This window comes from Macrobrachium nipponense, chromosome 43, assembly GCF_015104395.2.
Source record: "Macrobrachium nipponense isolate FS-2020 chromosome 43, ASM1510439v2, whole genome shotgun sequence".
In the NCBI taxonomy this organism is placed as follows: domain Eukaryota; kingdom Metazoa; phylum Arthropoda; class Malacostraca; order Decapoda; family Palaemonidae; genus Macrobrachium; species Macrobrachium nipponense.
Window position 1 is genome coordinate 43,675,610 of NC_061104.1, and position 24,780 is coordinate 43,700,389.

At 36.8% G+C, this 24,780-nt stretch overlaps 2 protein-coding genes across 3 annotated transcripts in view; one reads left to right on the top strand and one right to left on the bottom strand.

Moving 5' to 3' along the window:
* Positions 1–17,955, bottom strand: LOC135213694 (neuroglian-like). The gene is made up of 6 exons (XM_064247787.1): positions 17,869–17,955; positions 15,685–15,875; positions 14,203–14,396; positions 2,042–2,218; positions 583–1,036; positions 1–229 (listed from the first exon to the last, which is right to left on the bottom strand). The coding sequence occupies exons 2-6, from the start codon at positions 15,770–15,772 to the stop codon at positions 129–131; spliced, it is 1,014 nt and encodes a 337-aa protein (XP_064103857.1). The 5' UTR covers positions 15,773–15,875; positions 17,869–17,955; the 3' UTR covers positions 1–128.
* The window catches only part of LOC135213692 (adhesion G protein-coupled receptor L4-like), a 27,403-nt gene continuing 19,283 nt past the window's right edge, over positions 16,661–24,780 (top strand). Inside the window, exon 1 of one of the 2 annotated variants that reach the window (XM_064247784.1) lies at positions 16,661–16,744. In XM_064247784.1, the coding sequence (XP_064103854.1) occupies positions 16,734–16,744 (11 nt within the window). In that variant the 5' untranslated portion in view covers positions 16,661–16,733. The remainder of the gene's footprint in view (positions 16,745–24,780) is intronic. The other variant, XM_064247782.1, reaches the window with a different exon arrangement.

Genomic DNA, 24,780 nt, shown 5'->3' on the forward strand with positions numbered 1-24,780 from the left:
CCTGGACTGGATGAGCTACTTGTCAGTGGTGGTGTAGCTGTAGATATTGTGTCTAATATCTCCTCAGTATTGTAATTATTGGCAGAAATGATCATTTCAGAGTTAGATGTTATGGGCTTCATTTCTTCTTAAGCTACATGCGATCCATTCAAGTGTTTAAGTGGCAAACTCTCAGTTTTATTGAAGATGCTGATTGCCTGACCAATGGTGGAGTTTTCTGTTATAGATGCTGAAGAGAAAAACAAAGGAATTACATTGTTTTGAATGACATTTTGATGTGGTACTTAATGGCATATTCTTTTTAGATATTATCTTTTCTTCATTGTATACCTGTAAAACAACTTTGTTGATATATCTTTTCAGTGATCTATCATCAACTGATTTTCCTATGTGAATAAATCCCGATGACAAATTCTAATATGGTTTTTCATTTACGACAAACTTCTCAGCACATTTTCACTTGGAATTTTTGTCCTTGTAGCCTTGCTTATTACATTCAAACAATTAACATCGAAAGGATATATAAAGAATGCACTATTTTTCCCTAAAGACAAAAATGATTTCTAGTTGACTGTAGCCTACCTGGAACTCTAATTGATGTGATGGGCTGCGTTGAATTAGGAGCTCGACCTAAGTCATTCCAACTTTCCACTTTGATCAGGTAGGAATAGTTTGGGTCTACTTCTATTTCAGTCTCGTTTTTCGTCCAGTCCTTTATTTCCTTTAAACCCCACTTGTTCTGTTTCTTCCCCCGAATCTTTTCTTGATTACCCACGACTGCATTCACATTTTCCTCTGCGAGATCCTCCTCCTCCTCCTTGTCCTCCTCACTATCATGGTAACTACTACCACTTTCCTCATCGATGTCTTCCCCATTCTCTTGAAGCAAATCATGGTTGCTGTCGCCAGAGGTTCCGTTGTCACTTGACCTTAAGTCGAGCAATTTCTGCTCAGTTTCTCCTTCTTCTGCTTCCCATCTCTGCCATGAGACCAAATACTGAAAACCTGGGCCATTGTGGTCTTCACGGGGTACTACCTGCGGAGGATTTACATCATGTTGAAACGCTATTCATCCTAAAGCAAACTTTTTTTTTAGTAAGTAAAGATATTCAAGTCCTGCCTAATATTCTGCCAAGTAAGACTCCTCAAAAATAGTCTGTTTTAGGAACTCTTTCCTTAAGTGATGCTGTTGAGTAAGACACCACAATGAGAGGTTTTGTTCAGGAACTCTCTCTATAGGTGATGAGAAGCGTGCCTCTCAGAGGCATGTTGAACGAGTTCAGGAAACAGACTGAGGAAGATCATTCTAAATCAGTGTTGTCCAAACATTTTCGCCTATTGTACCCTTTATTACCTTCTCCTACTGTTACGTACCCCACCCCCTCACCCACCATGGCAGACCAAACTCAGTTTTATTTAGGATAATCATGCAAATAGTATATTAATCATGAAAAGACTACATTATACCAGTGGTGGTCAATAAATTCAAATCTATTACACAAATAAAGATGATGATTTAATAACAAAATGCTTGAAAATTTCTCACACAACTGATGGGATGTTTCTGTTGTGTGTGTTCCTTTTTTGTTCACGTACCCTCATGATTTACATTGCGTACCCCAGTTTGGACAACACTGTTCTAAATCATAAGCATATTGTATGAAGGGCTGGTCAGACTTGATAGGCCTAGGTTTTCAGGCTTCCACAAGAGATTGGAGACAGCAGGCAGTCAAGATGGTCTTGAGACCAATGACCAAAGTAAGTGTGTTTCACATTATCCTGATTTTTAACAAATACCCAAGTGCAAAAAAGGTGTACATCCTTTTGATATAAATAAAGCATAGGACCCAGTAAAGTTACAAGATAATATTGATGAATACTAATGAAGTTTCCTTGTTCTGTCACAAGCAGAGATACAACAGCAAAGAAAAGTGCAAAGTCCTGTTTATCCAATTACCTAAAAGTTGCCCCTACACCACCAACAAAACAAAATACATTCTAGAACCTGAACAATAAGTGAAAGAAACTGAATCGGTGTTACCGTCCACGTCACAGTGAGAACATTCAGCACGAGGCGAGAAACTTTGACATCAGGTGGGTTCCTTGAGGGAAGTTCTGGAGGAACGCTACAGCTCCCCATCTTCGAGGGATCTGAAATCCCTGCGTCATTCTGCCCAGTCACCCAGAAGCTGTTGTTCGTAAAAGGTATCAGAGGCATCTGTGGAAGATTTCAACTTTACAGAATGTGGAATGTCTCGAACTGATGACAGGCTAGCTATATATATATATATATATATATATATATATATATATATATATATATATATATATATATATATATATATATACACACGTATGTACACAATTACATACACAAACACACACATATATATATATATATATATTATATATTGCTACTTTCAAAATGCATATTTCCCCTCTTTGAAATGTCATGTAGAATTGTGTAACATTTTTTCAGATTCCTAGATAGCTTAGAATAGGATGTTTAAAATGTGTGTTCAGATTTCGCATAACATAATGTAAAAGAATATGTATATATGACGTAGAATGTAAAAAGAGAGAGATTTCCTTTATCCGTTCGAAACTATGATTGTTTCCCCTTTCATGTCAACACTTTGAGATAAAAGGGTCTGCGAGATCTGTTTGCTTTCCTATTCTGTCAACGCGCTTGATAAGCAAGCTCAAATCTTCATTTCTGTTTTGAGAATCTGTCATCGTATGTGATAAGCCTTTCTGCTTCAGTCGATCGAGACGAATACATGTCTTTTTTTTAACAGAATCGTCTCATACGTGTATGTCTTTGCCGAGTCCCACATGGGGATTACACATTTCTTTATGAAGATTGCATCAGATTTCGAAGATTCTAGAAGAATTATTGTCTCAAAACGTTTTGTGTCATCTGCCCTGTCCAGTTTCCGTAAGGAAGGGAATTCATTACATTTTAGGACCGCGAGGCGTTCAGACATCTCCCTCTCTCTCTCTCTCTCTCTCTCTCTCTCTCTATCCATCGCATGGCACTTTTGATCTTATATTAACGTAAAGTGTTGTATATTTTTATTAGTTGCAACTAATAACTAATATTTAATGGTTATGATGGTTTAGTTAACTAATAACTAATAACAGATAGGAACTGTGGTAAAAACTGATGGTTACAATGTTTTGAGTAAAAAGATTTACTTTTACACATTGCAAATTTTTTGTGTGTTTTATGTTTGTTTCATTTTTTGTGCACTTGTTCATTTTCTTATTGAAGTGTGCCTTTTTATTTTGATATTGTCCACATTTTTCTGTATTTTCATTTACATTCACAATTTAATTGACTTAGTTATTTTCATTGCTTAATCATTGCACATTTAATTAAATTTAACATTTGTGAATTATTTTGCATTTACTTAGAATTCTTTTCAAGTTTTATTATTGTTTAGCACTTGTGAATTAACTTCAAATTTTCAATTATTGCCTAACACTTTTGAATTTTAATTGAATTAATTTTCTTAAATTTTGTGATAAATTAATTTGATTTAATTTTACTTAATTTGATTCAAGAATTAATTAAACTTTACTTTGTTTTCAAGTAACAGTAATTTTCCCTGATATTGTGAAATTTACTTATAAATATTGAATTTAATAATAAATTTTTATATTTAAAATTTTTATAAGTATTTCATTTCTAACCAGTATATTTGCATTTGATTATATTTATGTTAGGTAGAAACTTAGAGTAGTAATTGATTTGCTTTCCTTCAATTTACTTGAAGTGACTTAGAACCAGGGAAGTACTTAGACTTCTGAAATCAGGGAAATACTTAGACTTTTAAAGTTGTTGATGGAGTGATGCCCTTTTACTAATTTAATTACTTACAAGATTACCTCACACCTGTTTTGATGAACTTAGTCTGATTTTCTGCAATACTGGTAAGTTGTTAAGGGATCACTGTTGCCTTTAGAGTATTCAGTCAATTAGTATGTGTTATGAGGGTTCAGGTGTCTGGCTTTTGGTGAGGTAATAATTGATGAATGGTAACCAGATACTTGGCACTTCGTAACATTGTATCAATGGTGTCCAGACCCGGGAAAGCAGATTTCATTATCACTGTAGAATATACTGGTGGTGTTAGGGATATATTTTACTAGGAGAGTGACCATATAATTTTGTTTTGCATTTATTGTATTGAATTGTAAGTTGATAACTTAGAGGAAAATGGCTCAGTTCAAGGTTCAGGAATTTTTAGCAGCCCCTTCTATCCAAGTTTTGTCTGAAACCACTCTGACTAAGGCACAGTGGAGCGCTTTAGCAGTGGCATGTGGTGGTTATGTGTCTACTAGCCCTCTTACGCCGATTGGACGTATTAAACGTCGAGTCAAAATGTCTCCCGTATGCCGATTGGACGTATCATACGTCGGCTCAAAAAAGTTTTTTTAAAATTCGCGGAAAAATACTTATAGGCCTACCAGCCGAAAACTTTTGTATCACGCGCCTTGGGGGATGCTGGGAGTTCACGATCAAGGCGTTGTTTTGTTTACAATCGCTACGCAGGCGCGCAAGCGCGAATTTCTTTCTTATCGCACTAAAAATTATCAGTGACACATCTCGGAAATTATTTCGTCACTTTGACATAATTTTTGCACCATTTTAAATTATCCTTTACATGAAGTATTATATATGAATATGTGCGCAATTTCATGAAAAATACAACAAAAAAATACTCATGATTGTAGCTTTTATCAGTTTTGAAATATTTTCATATAAATAACGATAAGTGCAAAAATTTCAACCTTCGGTCAACTTTGACTCTACAGAAATGGTCGAGAAACGCAATTGTAAGCTAAAATTCTTATATTATAGTAATATTCAATCATTTGCCTTCATTTTGCAACAAATTGAACGTCTCTAGCACAATATTTCGATTTATGGTGAATTTATGAAAAAACCTTTTCCTCACGTTCGTGCGATAACTCTTCCGATAAATTTTTTTTTTCGTGTCGATTGTCCTAATGTTTGCACCCTTTAAATTGCCAGTTACATAAAGTTTTATATGGAAATGTGCGCAATTTCATGCACAATACAACAAAAAACAACCCATGGTTGTAGCTTTTATCAGTTTCGAAATATTTTCATATAAATAACGTTAAGTGCAAAAATTTCAACTTTCGGTCAACTTTGACTCTACCGAAATGGTCGAAAAACGCAATTGTAAGCTAAAACTCTTATATTCTAGTAATATTCAATCATTTACCTTCATTTTTCAACGACTTGGAAGTCTCTAGCACAATATTTCGATTTATGGTGAATTTATGAAAAAAAAAAAAAAAACATTTTCCTTACGTTCGCGCGGTAACTTCCGAAAAAATCAGAATTTTTTTGTGCGATTGTCGAAATGTTTGCACCATTTAAAATTAGCTGTTACATAAATTTTTATATATGAAAATGTGCGCAATTTCATGTAGAATACAACTATAAATGATTGAAGGTTGTAGCCTTTCTCTTTTTTCGAAATATTTGCATATAAATCACGATAAATAAAAAAAAAACCACGTTCGGTCAAATTTGACTCTACCGAAATAGTTGAAAAACGCAATTGTAAGCTAAAACTCTTACGGCCTAGTAATATTCCGTCATTTTTCTTTATTTTGAAACAAATTTGAAGTCTCTAAAACAATATTGTGATTTATGGTGAATTTTTTAAAAATATATTTACCTTCACTCCGCGCGCCGATTCGCGGCCGCAAGTCTCCGAAATACGTACATCGCATTATCCTAATATTTGCTCCTTTTCATGTTAGCCTTTTTATAGAGTTTCATATATCAAAATGTGCGCAAATTTATGAAGAATACAATAAAAAATAATTGAAGGTTGTAGCTCTTTCCATCCCTGAAATATGTGCATATAAAAAAATATATATATAAAAATTTCGACATTCGGTCAAATGTAACTCGTCCGAAATGGTCGAAATCTGCAATTCTAATCTAAAACTCTTACAGTATCGTAATTCTCAATAATTTGTCTTAATTTTAAAATAAATTGGAAGTCTCTAGAACAATATTTAGAATTACGGTGAATTTTTGAAAATAACATTTTTTTACGTCCGCGAGTTACGAATTCGTACATCATTTTGTGATAATATTTTTCCGGTGTTGCTTTTATTGTTTTACTATGTATTATATATCAAAAGGATTGCAATTTAGTGTACAATACAACGAAAAAAAATTAACTCGTTAGCTTTGACCGTTTTTTGCACAGCGTGATTTGGATACAATTATCTATGATTTTTTTTTTCGCTACCATATATCGCATTATTTACATATGATAATGATATTATTTTTCATTTCTGATGATTGCATACTAAACTTCAGGCAATGAAAAAAAAAATGAGCCAAAAATGAACTCTTAATCTTTAAAACTAAGCGCGCTGTGATTTTTTTAAAAAATTATTTTTTTTGTTTCCGCGCTCACTCCAAACCGGCGCCGGCATACAGGAGAGGTTTTGATTTTTAGGGCTTCGGCGTAAGAGGGCTAGTATGGTAAAGGCACAAATAAGATGTATTGCTATGGAATCATTGATAAACTCTGGTAGAATAATTGATGAAGATGAGTTAGAATTGGCTCAAGAGTTGTTGAATGTATCACGTGCTGATCTCATAAATAAGCAAGCAGAAAAGAAAGAGAAAAGTGATGCAGAGTTAGAGCTTAGACGCATTGAAGCAGAAGAGAATTTGATTAAGCTAAAAATGCTTGCTGAAAGAGAAAGAATAGACAGGGAAAAACAAGAAAGAAGAGAAAGAGAAGAAGAAAAAGCAGCAGAGAGAGAGAGATAAAAGAGGAAAGAGAAATCGCAAGACATGAAAGGGAAATGGAATTAATAAAAGCTAGATCCACATTACCTGTAACACCGTCTAACCCTAACCAAGGTAATCAAGACCCTGTATTTGATGTAGTGAGAGTACAGAAGTTAATCCCTAAGTTTACTGAAGAAGCTCCAGATGAGTTTTTTGATCACTTTGAGAAAGTGGCTTCAGGTATGGGATGGCCAGAGGATAAATGGTCAGTTTTGCTACAAAGTGTCTTAATTGGTATAGGGAGAAGTGCTTATCTAGCCTTAACAGCTGATCAGTGTAAAGACTACAAGGTACTTCAACACAGTGTGCTACAAGTTTACCAGATGACCCCAGAGTACTACAATGAAAGATTCAGAAATTTAAGAAAAGATGAGAAGGGAACATTCTTAGATTATGCTTACAAAGTGAAAAGGTATTTCAAACTTTGGTTAGAAGCTGCTAAAGTTAAAACTTTTGGTGAGTTAGAAGAGTTACTTGTTCTTGAACAGTATCTTAAGGGAATTCTTGAACATATAAGAGCCTATTTAAGAGAGAGAGAGGTGAAGAAACTTGACAAAGCTGCTACACTGAGTGAAGATTACAATATAATCAGCAGTAAACGTAACCACAATGTCAAGTACCAGAGTCAACAACGCCCAGATTTTAAGACTTATCCAAATAACAGGAACAAATTTAATGGGAAACCTACAAGTGATACTACCAAGAGTACACAAAGTAATACAACTCAGCAAGCTAATGTGAAATCCTCATCCAGTTTTTCAAGACAGTTACAGAAACCTAATGTTGTCTGTTTCAAGTGTGGAAGAGTAGGACACTACACTCAAGAGTGGAGTGTTACCGGAATCAACAGCAGTCCAAACCAGTTGGTCAAGATGTAAAAGGTGACCAGGTGAAACAAACTACGAAGAGCAGTGTGGGAAAGAATCAGTCTCCAGAGAAGAATGAAACTAAACAAGCTGAATGTTTAGCAAACAGTGGAAATGTTACCTCAAGCAGTGAGTGGCTTAGCAGTGTGGAGGCTTTTAAGCCATATATCTATGAGGGTATGCTGTCAACTCAAGAAGGAAGTATGCAGGTACCAGTCAAGATATTACGTGATACAGGGAGTAACCATAGTGTGGTAGTACGTGGTTCTCACCCTCAGTTAGAGAAGAGTCTCACAGGAGATTCAGTTATTTTGAAGGGTATAGGAGGAGAGGAAGTGACTCCTATATGCCGCTTACACCTGTCATGTGAATTGGTGACAGGGAATGTTGATTTTGCTGTAAAGGACGCATTGGCTGTGGAAGGTGTACATGTTCTGTTGGGGAATGAAGTTGGTGGTGTGCCATTTATTACTTGTCCTGTAGTGACAGACAAACCATTGAGGATTAGTCCTACAGTAGAGTTGGAGAAGAATAACCCCCACCTGTTTCCTAGTTGTGTAACAACCAGAAGTATGAAGAGGACTACGACTGTAAGTGAAGAAACTGGGGATTTGCACACCAAAGAAGGATTAAGTGAAGGATCTTTGTGCTTAGAAGAATTATTCCAGGGAAGTGAAGTTTCCCATAGTGCTGACCAAGAAGAGATTTCCCAAGAAGATGAAGACGACGAAGACGACGAAGAAGAAGAACCTGATGTTCCTGAAGAGACTCCAAGTAGTCAAAGTATTACTGAAGACAGTAGTGAAACTACAGTAGCTGAGTTAGCAGATATTGAGAATTCAACCTTTACTATCTGAAGGAAGGTTTGCTGATGAGGAAGTACAGACCTACAGATATACCAGGAGATGCTGTATGGGGCGAATATCATCAAATTTTAATTCCATATCCATTGAGAAAGCAAGTGGTTGCAGTAACTCATGAGTCTGGACATATGGGAATCAGGAAGACTGTGGAGAAAATCATGAAATATTTTTCTGGCCTGGACTTCACAAAGATGTTAGCAGGTTTTGCCGTGAGTGTCATACCTGCCAGATAGCTGGAAAACCGAATGAAACCATCAAGAAAGCCCCCTTACAACCTATAGAAGTTAGAAGAGAACCCTTTAGCAAAGTGATTATAGATATGGTTGGAGTGCTACCGAAGACAAAGAAGGGAAATGAGTATTTGTTAGCATTAATGTGTCCTGTGACAAGATATCCAGAAGCAATCCCTGTTAGAAACATATCTGCTAAGATAGTTTCTGAAAAACTTGTGGAGTTTTTCTCAAAGTTTGGTATACCAGAAATAGTACAAAGTGACAGAGGAACAAACTTTACTTCAAAGTTATTCCAGGATGTGATGAATTTGTTAGGAGTGAAACAACAGTTATCCACTGCCTACCATCCAGAAACTCAAGGTGCCTGAGAAAGGTTCCACCAGACATTGAAAAGTATGTTGACAAGGTATTGTTCTGAGCAAAGAAGAGAATGGGATGTTGGTTTACCATTAATGTTGTTTTAAGTTAGAAGTGCTTAACAAGAAAGTATGGGATGTTCACCTAATGAGATGATTTTTGGAAGAGAAGTGAGAGGACCGTTGAAGATTCTTGCAGAAAATTGGGAAGAAAATCAAGAGGAAAGCCAAGGAGAGTATGTGAAGAACTTAAGGAAAAGGCTGAAAGAGATTAGAAAATTCTCTTTAGAAAACTTGAAAATAAGTCAAGAGAAAATGAAAAGGAGATTTGATGCTAAGACTAAGCTAAGAAGTTTTAGTGTTGGTCAACAAGTGTTAGTGTTCTTACCTGTCAAGAGATTTCCCCTCACTAATAAATTTCAAGGTCCTTACAAGATAATTCAGAAGTTAAGTGAAGAACTCATGTGATTGAAACACCAGAAAGAAGAAGAAGACAAAGGAAGATACATGTGAACCTCTTGAAACCTTATTTCTCAGAAATTAAAACTGAAACTGTGTCAGTAACCCAAACAACTTTATCTACAGAAGACGATGATGGCTATGAATTGGGAACTGCAAGCAAAATGAATAATTCTTCAATTTTGGAAAATTTGAGGATAAACTGAAACATCTGAGTGTTGAACAAGGTGAAGACTTAAGTGGAGTAATTAGAAGTTTTCCAGAAATTTTTTCAAATGTGCCTAAACGTACTGATCTGACCAAGCATGAAATCAAGATTCAAGAAGATGGAAAACCTTTCAAGCAAAGAGCCTATCGCTTATCACCGTATCATCGAGATGTTTTGAAGAAGGAAGTTGAGTATTTGCTGGAACATGGATTAGCAGAACCCAGTTTAAGTCACTTCAGTTCTCCATGTGTGTTAGTGAAGAAACCAGATGGTTCATTTAGGATGTGTACTGATTATAGGAAACTAAATTCTATCAGTGTGGCTGATAATTATCCTTTGCCTCTTATAGATCAGTTACTTGATAATATTGGGCAAGCCAAGTTTGTTTCCAAGATAGACTTGTTGAACGGATATTATCAAATTCCCTTAGATGAGAATGCCAAGTTGCTGTCAGCTTTTATTACTCCATTTGGACTGTATCAGTATACTGTTCTGCCGTTTGGTCTGATGAATGCACCGGCAACATTTCAACGAGTGATGGATCAACTGCTAGGATCAATAGAAGGAGTAGGTGTATACCTGGATGACATCGTGATTTACTCTACAACGTGGGAAGAACATCTGAAGATTCTGAGGAAAGTTTTCAAGAAACTACAAGAAGCAGGATTAACAGTCAACCTAGAGAAGAGTGAGTTTGGAAAGGCAACTGTGCAGTATCTTGGGTTTGAAGTTGGGAAAGGCCTTCTTGCTCCAGTAAATGCTAATGTAGAAGGTATCCGTAAGGCTACCCCACCTACTACCAGGAAACCGCTACAGAGATTTTTGGGGATGGCTGGATTTTATCGTCATTTCTGCCCAAATTTCTCAGATGTAGTAGCTCCCTTGACAGACTTGACTAGTCCCAAAGCTAAGTTTATTTGGACTCCAGAGTGTCAAGAATCCTTTGAGAAGGTAAAAGCCATTTTAACTTCAAGACCAGTACTTCAAGCTCCAGACTTCGACAAGAAATTTGTGATACAAGTTGATGCGTCAGACTGTGGCGTTGGAGCTGTTCTACTTCTAGAAGATGAAAATAATATCTACCATCCTGTGTGCTTCATATCTACAAAATTGAAAAAACATCAGAAAGTATACTCGACAATTGAGAAGGAAACTTTAGCCTTAATCACCGCATTGAAAAAATTTGAAGTGTCTGTGAATAGACCTAGAAATGAAGAAATTTTAGTATTGTCTGATCACAATCCACTATCATTTATCCAGCGAATGAAAAACCATAATCAAAGACTGACTAGGTGGTCTTTGTGCTTGCAACAGTATAACTTAAGAGTGCAGCATATCAGTGGCAAACACAATGTAGTTGCTGATTATTTATCTCGTTGCGAATAGTTGGATTCAACACCGTGATAAAAAATCTCCTGGGGGGAGGTATATTATATATTGCTACTTTCAAAATGTATATTTCCCCTCTTTAAAATGTCATGTAGAATTGTGCAACATTTTTTCAGATTCCTAGATAGCTTAGAATAGGATGTTTAAAATGTATGTTCAGATTTCGCATAACATAAGGTAAAAGAATATGTATATATGACGTAGAATGTAAAAAGAGAGAGATTTTCTTTATCCGTTCGAAACTATGATTGTTTCCCCTTTTATGTCAACACTTTGAGATTAGAGGGTCTGCGAGATCCGTTTGCTTTTCTATTCTGTCAACGCGTTTGATAAGCAAGCTCAAATCTTCATTTCTGTTTTGAGAATCTGTCATCGTATGTGATAAGCCTTTCTGCTTCAGTCGATCGAGACGAATACATGTCTTTTTTTTAACAGAATCATCTCATACGTGTATGTCTTTGCCGAGTCCCACGTGGGGATTACACATTTCTTTATGAAGATTGCGTCAGATTTCGAAGATTCTAGAAGAATTATTGTCTCAAAACGTTTTGTGTCATCTGCCCTGTCCAGTTTCCGTAAGGAAGAAAATTCATTACATTTTAGGACCGCGAGGCGTTCAGACATCTCCCTCTCTCTCTCTCCATCGCATAGCACTTTTGATCTTATATTAACGTTACATAAATTGGTCACTCGTAACATTTTAGAATTTCAGAGTTGATGTTTCTTAGAGTTTATTTAGTATTAAATAGTGTTTTTGTGGAATCTGAACAAACATTATTTCGTAACGGCGCCTGGTTTTTGTGAAAGTGTGAATCAAGCCTGCAGCAAGAAAGAAAGAAGTTGGTATACCAAGGTAAAGTGTTGCATATTTTTATTAGTTGCAACTAATAACTAATATTTAATGGTTATTATGGTTTGGTTAACTAATAACTAATAACAGATAGGAACTGTGGTTAACTAATAACAGATGGTTGCAAAGGTTTGGTAAAAACTGATGGTTACAATGTTTTGAGTGAAAAGATTTACACTTTTACACATTGCAAATTTTTTTTTGTGTGTGTTTTGTGTTTGTTTCATTTTTTATGCACTTGTTCATTTTCTTATTGAAGTGTGCCTTTTTATTTTGATATTGTCCACATTTTTCTGTATTTTCATTTACATTCACAATTTAATTGACTTAGTTATTTTCATTGCCTAATCATTGCACATTTAATTAAATTTAACATTTTTGAATTAATTTGCATTTACTTAGAATTCTTTTCAAGTTTTATTATTGTTTAGCACTTGTGAATTAACTTCAAATTTTCAATTATTGCCTAACACTTTTGAATTTCAATTGAATTAATTTTCTTGAATTTTGTGATATATTAATTTGATTTAATTTTACTTAATTTGATTCAAGAATTAATTAAACTTTACTTTGTTTTCAAGTAACAGTAATTTTCCCTGATATTGTGAATTTTACTTATAAATATTGAATTTAATAATAAATTTTTATATTTAAAATTTTTATAAGTATTTCATTTCTAACCAGTATATTTGCATTTGATTATATTTATGTTAGGTAGAAACATAGAGTGGTAATTGATTTGCTTTCCTTCAATTTACTTGAAGTGACTTTGAACCAGGGAAGTACTTAGACTTCTGAAATCAGGGAAATACTTAGACTTTTAAAGTTGTTGATGGAGTGATGCCCTTTTATTAATTTAATTACTTACAAGATTACCTCATACCTGTTTTGATGAACTTAGTCTGATTTTCTGCAATACTGGTAAGTTGTTCAAGGATCACTGTTGCCTTTAGAGTATTCAGTCAATTAGTACGTGTTATGAGGGTTCAGGTGTCTGGCTTTTGGTGAGGTAATAATTGATGAATGGTAACCAGATACTTGGCACTTCGTAACAATATATATATATATATATATATATATATATATATATATATATATATATATATATATATATATATATATATATATATACAATGTAGCACGAAGGAGCACTTACTTGATAATATCCTTAAATCCACCGTGGATTTAAGGATAGGTATCTATATATATATATATATATATATATATATATATATATATATATATATATATATTATATATCGTATATATAGTATGTATGTATGTATGTATGTATGTATATATATCTATCTATATATATGTATGTATATATTTAGCTGAGGCCACAAGAAAAATAAAAGGAGGAGCACCAAGCACTTTCGTGTTATTTAAACACATTTCATTGTACCTCGAAAATGAACTGAAATAACATGAAAGCCCTTGTTACTTCTTTTATTTTTCCTGTGGCCTTGAATAAATATATTGTCACGCGCTTTTTAGTGATATATAATCTTATATTTATACGTATATGTGTGTGTTTATGTATGTGTGTATGTTTTCCCCTTATTTACAATGTTGCCTGTTGGTTTTGCTTGCTGATCAGTTTGCTATCCTCCTCAGTTTATCATTTCTCTTTCTAGTGGTTCCTACATTCTTACGATGCAGCCTGGAAGTTGTATCGTAAGAAAATTATACCACAGCAATAAAACTGCGAAACGGAAACTTCATTTTCTTTTACTTTCCCATCAATTCTAATAACGTTATTATATCTACATTTTTATATCATTTTCATTATTCAGAAGATGAACCTTATTCATATGGAATGGCCCACCAAAGGGGCCACTGACTTGAAATTCAAGCCTCCAAGAATATTAAGGTGTTCATTAGGAAGAAGTAAGACGAGGTAAAGGGAAATACAGAAAGAAGAGGTCTCACTTGTTGAAAACGAAACAAAAATTAACAAACTAGTAAAGATAAAATGCAAACAAAACTGCCATTAGTTCTGTTAACATTTTCATTATTGCGGACCCCTTAGAACAGTGCATAAACTCTCGTGACAGAGAGTTTTTCTCAACAGTCATCAGTTTCACGCAAAATTCGGAACTCGAACAGAACTTCTCACCGCAATTCTGAAGAAAGCAGCGTCGACCACATGGCGGCGCATCTGCCTGACAGCTCTGCTACAGTAAGCTCTACTCTCGCGGTGATAGACTGAGTAGCTGAGGGTGGGCTGATCTCCACTTCCGGTAACCCACTTGATGATGGCTTCTCTTCCCTTACAGTCAACGGCATCCAAATGCGGGGGTCTTGGAGCCCCTGTGGAATGCAGTAGCGTGGGTCATGAATTCTGTGAAATGGGGATCTATTTTATGTGTACTAATCTCAAGGCTGATATGACTTGAAAAAAATATATCGTCTCTGCGATGAAGAAGCGTAGTTGCACGTTTTTCGTTCACTGCAGAATCCTATGATTTTGTTCTCTTACTACTGATGACTCTAAAGGTCTGTCCACAAGGTCGAACAATGTCCGACGGACAAACAATGTTAACATATCATAAGCGAAGTAGGATGATGTCATAAGCGTTGAAACGATGGAAGTACATCTGGCAACAAACAGTGGTACCAGATGGGGTTGTATATCACTGTTTTTACTCTGCTCACCAGGCAAAGACCGTCAGACAATTGTTAATTGGTAACAATCTTTGTCCATCGGACATCGTTCGACCATGTGGACGCACTTTTACATAGCAACAGCTAAAGTTTAGGGAACCGGCAGTGTGGCTTATCGTACGCCATCATATTTTTTAAAAAATGCAAATTTTTGTTAAGGACTCTCTCAATATATTAAAATAAAATATGTTTTGGCAATTCATTCGGCATACCAATTCATTAGTTACAGCGAAGCAGCATTGCTGTTTCAAGCAACACTCTATTTTATTTTTTTTTAGAAAATGTAAAGTTACATCTAAATACTGAAGTGAAATTATTGTATGTATTTCTTTATTCGAATATTGTTTAGGGAAAGTGACACCGAAAAGGAGAAATAAATATTCAGATTTTTCTCTCTCCTCCGAAAATCTCTCAATATTCAGCAATTAAACTGCAAAAAACTGCAAGAAAGGTTGGTTGTCATGGTGTTAATAATACTTTTCTTTTGTAACGACAGTGTAACTTTCAAACATCGTTCTTAAATAAATAAATAAAAACAGACTGAATCATCTTAGGAATCAATACACACAAGGGATTTTCGTAGATACGTTTCCTCTTGCTTTTTTGTGATTGATTTCGGGGCAAGATCGAAACCAAACCACTCCTGGATACGAAGACGGATTATCGTGAAGGTAAAAATCTTTGTTATATCTCGAAGAAATCACTGTAGAGTTTAGCATTTGACTCATTTTCTCTAGAGGCTATCAATATGATCGAAAGACTTAACTGATTTTAGCATTTGGCCCTTTAATTAGAAGATTGGAAAATATTGAAAGACTAACTGATTTTAGAATTTGGCACCTTTTCTCAGAAACTTAGAAAACTATTGAAAGACTAACTAGTTTTAGCATTTGGCCCTTTTATTAGAAGCTTAGATAACTGCTGAAGAACCTACCACTTTGATCTGAAGCAGGTGCTGCGTAAGCCTTCTTCGTCAGCACAGTATGCAGAGCGCACAGTTGCAGGAGAAAGAGGAAGGTCATCGTAGCATACGAAGGCTGGTTGGTTGCCTGCGGGGTATAGAAGAATACTGGAAAGTCAGGGCCGGTCAAGCCGCTGGGACACTGTGACTCCGAAGGGAACGACCTTACAAGAAGAAGAAGCAACAAAAACTGTGTGAGAATTCTCATCGCCATCTTGTTTGAAGTGATGTTGAGAGAAAGGAAGTCGTTTCAGTGTGAGAACAATTTTCTCCATCCATTATCAGACGAAATTTGGGATTTCAGTAAAAGCATATTTTAAGATTATTTGAAAAATGGGAATGATGAGAGGCGTTTGTGGCTGTTTCAATGAATAAAATGGCTGCACGAGACCAATAAACTATATGTGAAAGTAAGACTGTATGACCATTCCAGGAAATGTTAGCATGCATTATCCAATAAGGGATCCACAATTATTTTTGAAATTGTCGAATGATACGAAATCCTCTTTGATTCCACATATAAACAAAGATGGGTCGTTCTTTTTCTGACTATTGTAAGTAAGAATTAAACAAACTCTTGAAAGTGCGAGCTATTTCATTTACACTGATTCCAGTTCAGGTGTCAAAAGACTTAAAAAGACATTATTAAGTAGTTCCCCTATTCGTTCATTTATCTATTGTTCTTGTCCTTTCCGTCATCATCTTTTCCACCTGCCAAACAACACAATAAAATGAAAATATGAAAATGCAAAATCGGCTACGTATCCCATTGACCCTAGGAATCTGCCACAACCCCTGTGGGATCCGATTCCATGGATGGACCGCTTGTTGAGATGTTTAACGGTGTTGTGGGGGGAGGCGATGGACCCTGGAGAACCCCTCTCATTCCAGCACCCTTGCGTTGGCTCCCCACCAAGAGTGACACTCTGAAGTTCTGAACCTCTAGTCACAGTCAGTCAGACAGATTTGCGGAGTGAGCCTAATTACCATTGTGATTGTTGTGTAAATGTCACCAAGGAACAATGAAATCCAGGTAAATAGATAACTAATATTTCCATGGGAATGTGTGTGTGTGTGTGTGTGTGTCTGCGCGTGCGCCAGTTTTTTTTTTTTTTTTTTTTTTTTTTTTTTTTTTTCTATAGCAGGAAAGATTGTTCGGTAGGTTGCTAGACCCGTGCCCGTTACACTGGCTGAGAGAGAGAGAGAGAGAGAGAGAGAGAGAGAGAGACTGTTAGGCATCTTACAACCTGCACTAGGAAATAATTTCCTCATGAATTTCGCTTTCGCAGCGAACTGGTTTGCAACCGCTTTATATCGGGTTCCTCAGGGGTCGCTCAAACTTCCTGATGCTTTGGGCATCAACGTTAGGTCACGTTCTCTGTCAAGAATCAAAGCATTTGAGTCATATTCGTGGGTCAAAATCCTTGTAATATTTTGGCACAAGCTGACCTTATCCATGGCAGTCGCGCTTTGTCGAGATGGTGGCAAAATGGGGACATTATCGTCGAACTTGTGGAGGTTTCAAAGGCGCATGCGTCTACGTGGAGCGGCGAGTGCTCATAGCCGTGTTATTGTTAAGAAAATCAGACATTCGAGTTGTATTTTATATTTTATAATGACTCTCTCTCTCTCTCTCTCTCTCTCTCTCTCTCTCTCTCTCTCTCTCTCTCTCTCTCTCTCTCTCTCTGGTGCGGGATTTAATAAACATATAATTAATATCTAGAAAAAACGTTCACTGTCTGTTTATATGTGATAGAATTACATGATGTTCATCTCATACCCGGTGATAGCAGTGTAACTAAAGGAACACTGCTATCATCATTCTTGCTCATAAAGTCGAACGAGACAAGACCAAGCTGAAAAATAGGAAAGATTGTCGCTGTTAAGGACACGGCTCTGAAAGTCACATATCGAAAAGAAGCGTTCGTTGTCAGCTATTATTATTAATAAATAATAAAAATGGATGTTTGTTGTCAGCTAGTCTTATTATTATATTATTGGTTTAACCAGAATACTGAGCTAACTATCAGCAGTCACAGGGCTGGGTTTCGCTGACAGATGTGGCACAAGGCGCATAAAGTTCACTCCTTAAATATAAATGTGGCTTATGATCTCATAATTTATGAGGAATCGGACGCACTCGCTTGATTGTCTTACCTGTGGGCTGAATTTCAACCGAGAGAGAAGAGGAAGTGGAGACCGTCAGACCAGCGGAGGACAGAACTTGCGCTGACACTAACCTCGGGACGACTGGGCTCTTGGCTCTTGCAGAATAAACCGGGCAACCGTCCCCTAGTCAGAACCTGTTTACGGAAAGCAATGATCCCGGAACGGATGCTCTTTGCGCCTGTGATCAGAAACGTTAGATATAAGCGTCGTACGCGATGTTTTAGACCAAGGGACCCTTTAAGTTTCAACCTGATCGGTTATAACTTACTTTGTCAAAATTGAGTACCGTAACCTATTGTAGTTTCTTTACAGACTTCTTCCTCGGTAAATCCACTGAGTTACAGAGATTAAAAGGAAAGGAACCATGCTGATATCGTATTGAACCAACACTCTATCAGCCAGTGGTTCCTAAAGCAATGTTCTGTAGGTTTGTAAAGATTTGATAATTAAGCCATCGCCAGCATTCGCTATATAACCGTGTTGCTATATAGCCGTGTTGCCATACGTCTCTGCCTATGACTGCATCTTTTCATATTGATTTTATGTTATTTAATCTATTCATCTTTTTACTTTATTATTTCTTTCTTCACTTACTCGCTTTTGGCTTTCTGTTCAGTGGTAAGCTTAGTTCAAATGGTGTTAATCATGGCTGCAACCTCTAATTCATTGCACTGTACTACCTTCGTTCGTATTCTTTTTTTCCATCAGACTTTCCAACCTCTCTAACAATTCTAGTCCCGCAGCCCAGACCATTGAGATACAGCGAACGAGATACCGACTGTAACCTTACTGGTATTTAAAGAATAGACTTGTAAACTGTGAAACTGGCCGTCTGCCGAAAATATATGGGTGGCTTACTTAACAAGCACCACTAATTGCTTGTTAGATTTTGGGTCTAGATCCAATATATGAGATACCAGATGAAACATATATAATATATCTGCAGACTCTACTGATTATAGAATGACCAGTGACAGACATTTTGGAGGGTGGGTTCCTCCAGACAGACGCACTAAAAAAGGGGTGTTAATTGGATCTAGATCCCACTTAGGAGATACCGAGTAAAATTTACACTACAATAGTACTGCACATCCTAGAGTACTGCGGTGGTAATGACTGACATTTCAGTGGGTAGTTACCCCCTGACAGACACCCCACAATGAGTGGGGGGAGGGGGAGGGAGACGGGATCTGCATCCAACATTGGAGGTATCAAGTAAAATTTGTACTACAATAGCACTTCATATCATAGAATGCTGTGATGGTAATGACAGACATTTTAGTGGGTGGTTTCCCCCTGACAGACACACCCTAGCAGGTGAGTAAGGGGAAGGGCAAGCCCTGATAATTAATGTCTAGACTAGTATAGTAGGCTACTACTGACCCGTATTATAAATTATCGTGATATATTTAATAAATATTTTTACCCTTCCTATATGCATTGTATTTATCTAACACAAAAATTATTTATTGGTTTCATATAAATAACAGTCATCTGTAGGCCCATAATAATTCAGTCATATTATTATTTTGTCAAGCAAGCAACTGACTTCAGTTATGGTACTTGCTTTAGTTTTGTTTACGAGATGAAAATTAATGTAGCGGTGGCTGGAAGACTGGCACTGTAAAGTAGCATATAAGTTCTTATCATTATTAGTTATTGCTGTAAAATGTCTATGTACATAACATTTGTTAAATAGAGTAATACACACCCATTAAATAGATAGTAATACATATGTAATATATATAGCTATAGTCAGGGTACAGATCATAATAATTGCGCTATAGTCTACTCGGTTTGTTTTATCGAAGCAGGACTACCTTCTTTTGGTTTCAACTGATTTCATAGTAACGAAATCATTTTTCTTATTATCAGTTTTATGAATGAATATTGTTGTTACTATAGTCGATTTTTTTTCGGCTGGTGTAAAATTCGTCAGATATAATACACCTGGCTGAGGAAGAACACAGAGGATCTCTGTTTTTTAAACAATCTCTCCACACACCAAGTTATTTCGAACATTTCTATTCTCTCAAGAAGATTATGAATAAATACTATAAGACAAAAGAAATAATCACCTAGCATTAATGTAAAGAAAACAAGAGAAATGAAAAATTAGTTCGATTGTGATTTTTTTCTATCGTAAATGTTGAATGAGTAAGTGTTTAGCGAATTGTTAGGGTTTAGTGAGTAAGCGTCTAGTGAATGTTTATGAGTAAGTGTTTGATGAATGCTTAGGGTTTAGTGAATTCAGTGAATGTTTACTGAGTCTTTAGGGTTTAATGAATGTTTTGTGAAGGTTATTGAATGTTTGTGTAAGTATTCAGTGAATGTTTTGTCTCTAGGGTTTTAGCGAATGTTTTGTGAATGTTAAGTGAGCGTTTAGTGAATGTCTTGTGAATGGTAGTGTATAGCAAATGTTTAGTGTGTAAGTGTTTATTGAGTTTTTAGTGAGTGGATGTTCATTCATTGTTTAGTATTTAATAAGTATTTAGGGTTTGGTAAGCATTTAGTATTTAATGACTGATTATGGTTTAGTCAGTGTTTAGTGTTTAATTAATGCTTAGGATTAAGTGAGTGTTTAGTGAATGTTTACCGAGTGTTTGGGGTATAATGAGTAATTAGTGAATTTAGTGTTTTAAGTGTTTAGTGAGCATTTAGTGTGTAGTGAGTGCCTAGTGAGTGTTGGGTATTCAGAGTGTTTTGTATTATTGAGTGTGAGTGTATGTTAAGTGAGTGTGTGTGTGAGTGTAGGTTAAGTGTGTGTGTGTGTGTATATAGTGAATGTATGCAAATGTGAGTGCTTACTGAGTAAGTGCATTGTGAGTATTAGTGTTTAGTGATTGTACTACATTACAGTTTAGTTAGTGATTCGCTACTGTATGCAAAGAAAGTCCTGTATTTACACAAGAACCATTTATGCTTGACACTGCTTAGATCCAAGAACAGATGCTTAGGCCTTGACCACAATGGTTGGAGTGCTTAGGCCTGTTTTCGTAAGGTAATTTGTATCTGTGAAATTGGGTCGAATAATAATAATAATAATAATAATAATAATAATAATAATAATAATAATAATAATAATATACTTAGGAAGCAGACCCTCTCTCAAGCACACTTTATTAAAAGTAATGGCTACTTCAGCAGCGTTACACTTGTAGAGATTCTTCTCTATTTTATGAAAAGCGGCTTTTTCCGTGCTACTTAAACAGGCTAGTAGAGCGCCTATAGAGGTCATGATCAAATACAGTGTCAAAATAGGTGTATATATTTGAATTTTACAGGTAAACTATGATACCATAGTCATGAAAGTCATTTACGATTTTCTCTCTCTCTCTCTCTCTCTCTCTCTCTCTCTCTCTCTCTTCTTAAAGCGAGCTTTCGTTTGGAGCTACCAGACATCCTCGGGCTGGGAAGCTGAGGGTGGACTGATCTTGGTGTGGTGTCCGTCCTCCTTATATTTGGGGTTGAAAGCAGGGGGTCTGCCCCATGCTGATCTCCTATTGGCTGGTGGGGGTGAGTCTTCATTTTCATTGGTGGCTTGAGCCAGGTCTCAAGCCACTTTATCCGAGTAGATGGTTGCGATGCTGCAGGTCCTGCAGCCGTCTAGACCTCCTGAGCGGCGCGGTAACGTTGAATTGGCATTGTGCTACGCTGCGGGGCGTCACGGCTAATTTGATTTCCATCGGCTGCAGGAGTGCCTCGTTCGGGGGCGTTGTCTTCCGTGGAGTTGCCGTGATCGGTGGTGTCATTGCTGGTGGCAGGTCTTTTCATACTCGTAGGGAGAAGAAATTCTTTCTGCGTCGTATTCAGTGTAGGTCTTATTTGCTGGATGAGAAGCGCCAAGGGCCTTCCCGATGATCTTCGGGTTCTGTATGATGACATCCTGGGAGATTGCCTCTTGATGTCATCATACAGAACACGAAGAATGGGTGAAAATGTTTTAATGTTTATAGTTAGCCTATCCTGAACAATTCACACATTTACGTTTCCAGTAATTATTTGTGTTGTGATACATCATCTCATTGTGAATGTGATGGGGCTTTGGTCTTAATATCAATCGAACTCCCATATCCGAAAAAATTTCATCTCATCCACACGAACCAACAGCAACTAAAGAACAATTCAGTTACGGTAAGACACGTTGGGCTACGAACCTCGACATGGCTGCAGTGCACTAACTATAGGCAAGAAAAGAAAATGACCAAAGACGCTATTAAAACGAGAATACTTATCTTACATTTCTTTTTTTAGAGGAATTGAGAATGGCACCATATGACTGGTTTAATTATTCAAAAATGGCTCAGCACACATACATGTAGCTGTTGTCACTTGTGACCCCCTCCCCCCATTCAGATAAAATACTACTTTGTGTGAAGTAATAACTCCACACCAAAGGATATTGCTATATTATATATATATATATATATATATATATATATATATATATATATATATATATACATACATGTTTGTGTGTGTGAAACAATAGATAGTAGACCAAGCCTAGTAAGTCTCATACATAGTTTTTTTAATATAGATGTGATGGAGTTAATGAAGTGAAATATTCCATACTTCAATAGGAATTTTAAAAAATAAATCCGGCAGTCATTCTTATCCTGAAACATCACAATATTTCTTGAATTTTTCGCCTATTACATTTCATCAGGCTCAAGATTTTCAGACAATTACCATATTTCTAATATTAATATTGCCTATGATAGATTTTGAATCATTTCAATGCGTCCCATCTCTCCCTTCCAATCGTAGGTTATGTCTGTGAAGGGGTAACCACTCACTAAAAAGCCAGGCATTACCATCAGAGCATTCTAGGATATAAAATGCTATTGTAGTACAAATTTTACTTGGTATCTCCAATATTGGATGCAGATCCTGTCTCCCCCTCCCCCTCCCCCTCCACACTCGTTGTGGGGTGTCTGTCAGGGGGAAACCACCCACTGAATGTCTGTCATTACCACCGCAGTACTCTAGGATATGCAGTGCTATTGTAGTGTAAATTTTACTTGGTATATCCAATGTTGGATGCAGATCCTGTCTCCCCCTCCCCGCTCGTTGTGGGGCGTCTGTCAGGGGGTAACCACCCACTAAAATGTCTGTCATTACCACCGCAGTACTCTAGGATGTGCAGTACTATTGTAGTGTAAATTTTACTCGGTATCTCCTAAGTTGGATCTAGATCCAATTAACACCCCCTTTTCAGTGCGTCTGTCAGGGGGAACCCACCCTTCAAAATGTCTGTCACTGGTCATACTATAATCAGAAGAGTCTGCAGATATATTATATATTAGTTTCATCTGGTATCTCATCAATTGGATCTAGACCCAAAATCTAACGATCAATTAGTGGTGCTTGTTAAGTAAGCCACCCATATATTTTCGGCAGACGGCCAGTTTCACAGTTTCCACTCCTAAATATCAGTAGGGGTTACAGTCGGTATCTCCGTTCGTTGTATCTCAATGATCCGGGCTGCCGCTCTAATACGCTACTGCATGTATCTAAGCATGTATATCCACAATCGCGCGTATATGTATACGTCCGTTATAAGTGTATGTATGTGTATTCATGCCTTACGTTTACTGTATGCATATATGCGTATTATATTATTGTCGCCTTCTTGCATGTTCTCTGTAGGAGACACGCAAATCGGACTGTGTGACACCTCCACTTGTAAGTCATCCCCTGTCTGCCACGGTCAGTGTCAGGCAGTAGTCTTCGTGGGAAAGGGAGGTCTTGATGCGCGTTTTGTTGCCTCTCTCTCTCTCTCTCTTTCTCTCTCTTCTATTTTTAGACTTTTGAACCAGACCTAAAAAACTAGCTCTCTCTCTCTCTCTCTCTCTCTCGTATGAATCTATTCTTTAAACGCTTGAACGCTAGACCTAAAACAAAGTTCTCTCTCTGGTATGAATCTATCCTAAAAATTTATTGATCTCTCTCTCTCTCTCTCTCTCTCTCTCTCTCTCTCTCTCTCTCTCTCTCTCTCGTATGAATCTATTCTTTAAACCCTTGAATGCTAGACCTAGGGATTTATTAAACTCTCTCCCTCTCCCCCTCCCCCCTCCGTTGCCTAGAATGATAACAGGTATGACTATTTAAAAAAGGAGAAAAGCAACAAATTTGGTTTCAGAAAAAAAAAAAAAAAACGTCAATCGTGGCGGTAAGTCGATGGCTTTCGCTTCTTCCCGTTGTATGAAGATGGCGCCACCGCATTCATTTCCACTGACCCAGATGTCTGCAAAGCGCCTCAGCGGCGTGATGGGTATGGTCTTGGCCTGCCACCTCGGGCCGCGAGTTCGATTCTCGGGCATTCCACTGAGGGGTTAGAGATGTGTATTTCTGGTGATAGGAGTTCACTCTCGACGTGGTTCGGTAGTCACTTAAAGCCGTTGGTTCCGTTGCTAAATAACCACTGGTTCCTTTCAACGTAAAAACACCATGCAAACATACAAACCAGACGTCTGCAGAATTTTGCAAGAAGAAAGAAATGATGATCTTGACGGCTCAAGACTATCGGTGATTATCTCTTCCGTTGCAATTGGTAATGGAGAAGAATTGAAAAATGAAACAAAAGAAAATTGTAAACTAAAACAAGGGAATAAGCTCTGCACCTCGCGCGATTAGTGCAGTTTGCCCGTAACTGTGTTAGTTGACGCTTAAGGGTCTGGATACTCGAGTGCTAAAAACGTCGCGTTGCTGACGCCATCTGAAGCTGTCTTTTACATAATGAGGTTTCTTCCCATGCTTTTCAATGGAAACCACTAATTTTGACTAAACAAACGTTACTAGCGTTGCGTTAGGACGCGTTACATGGGCGTCAGGAACTTCTAACGTCGGTGGAAGAAAGAATATGAACTCAGGTACAGTGCAAGGAATGAGAGAGGT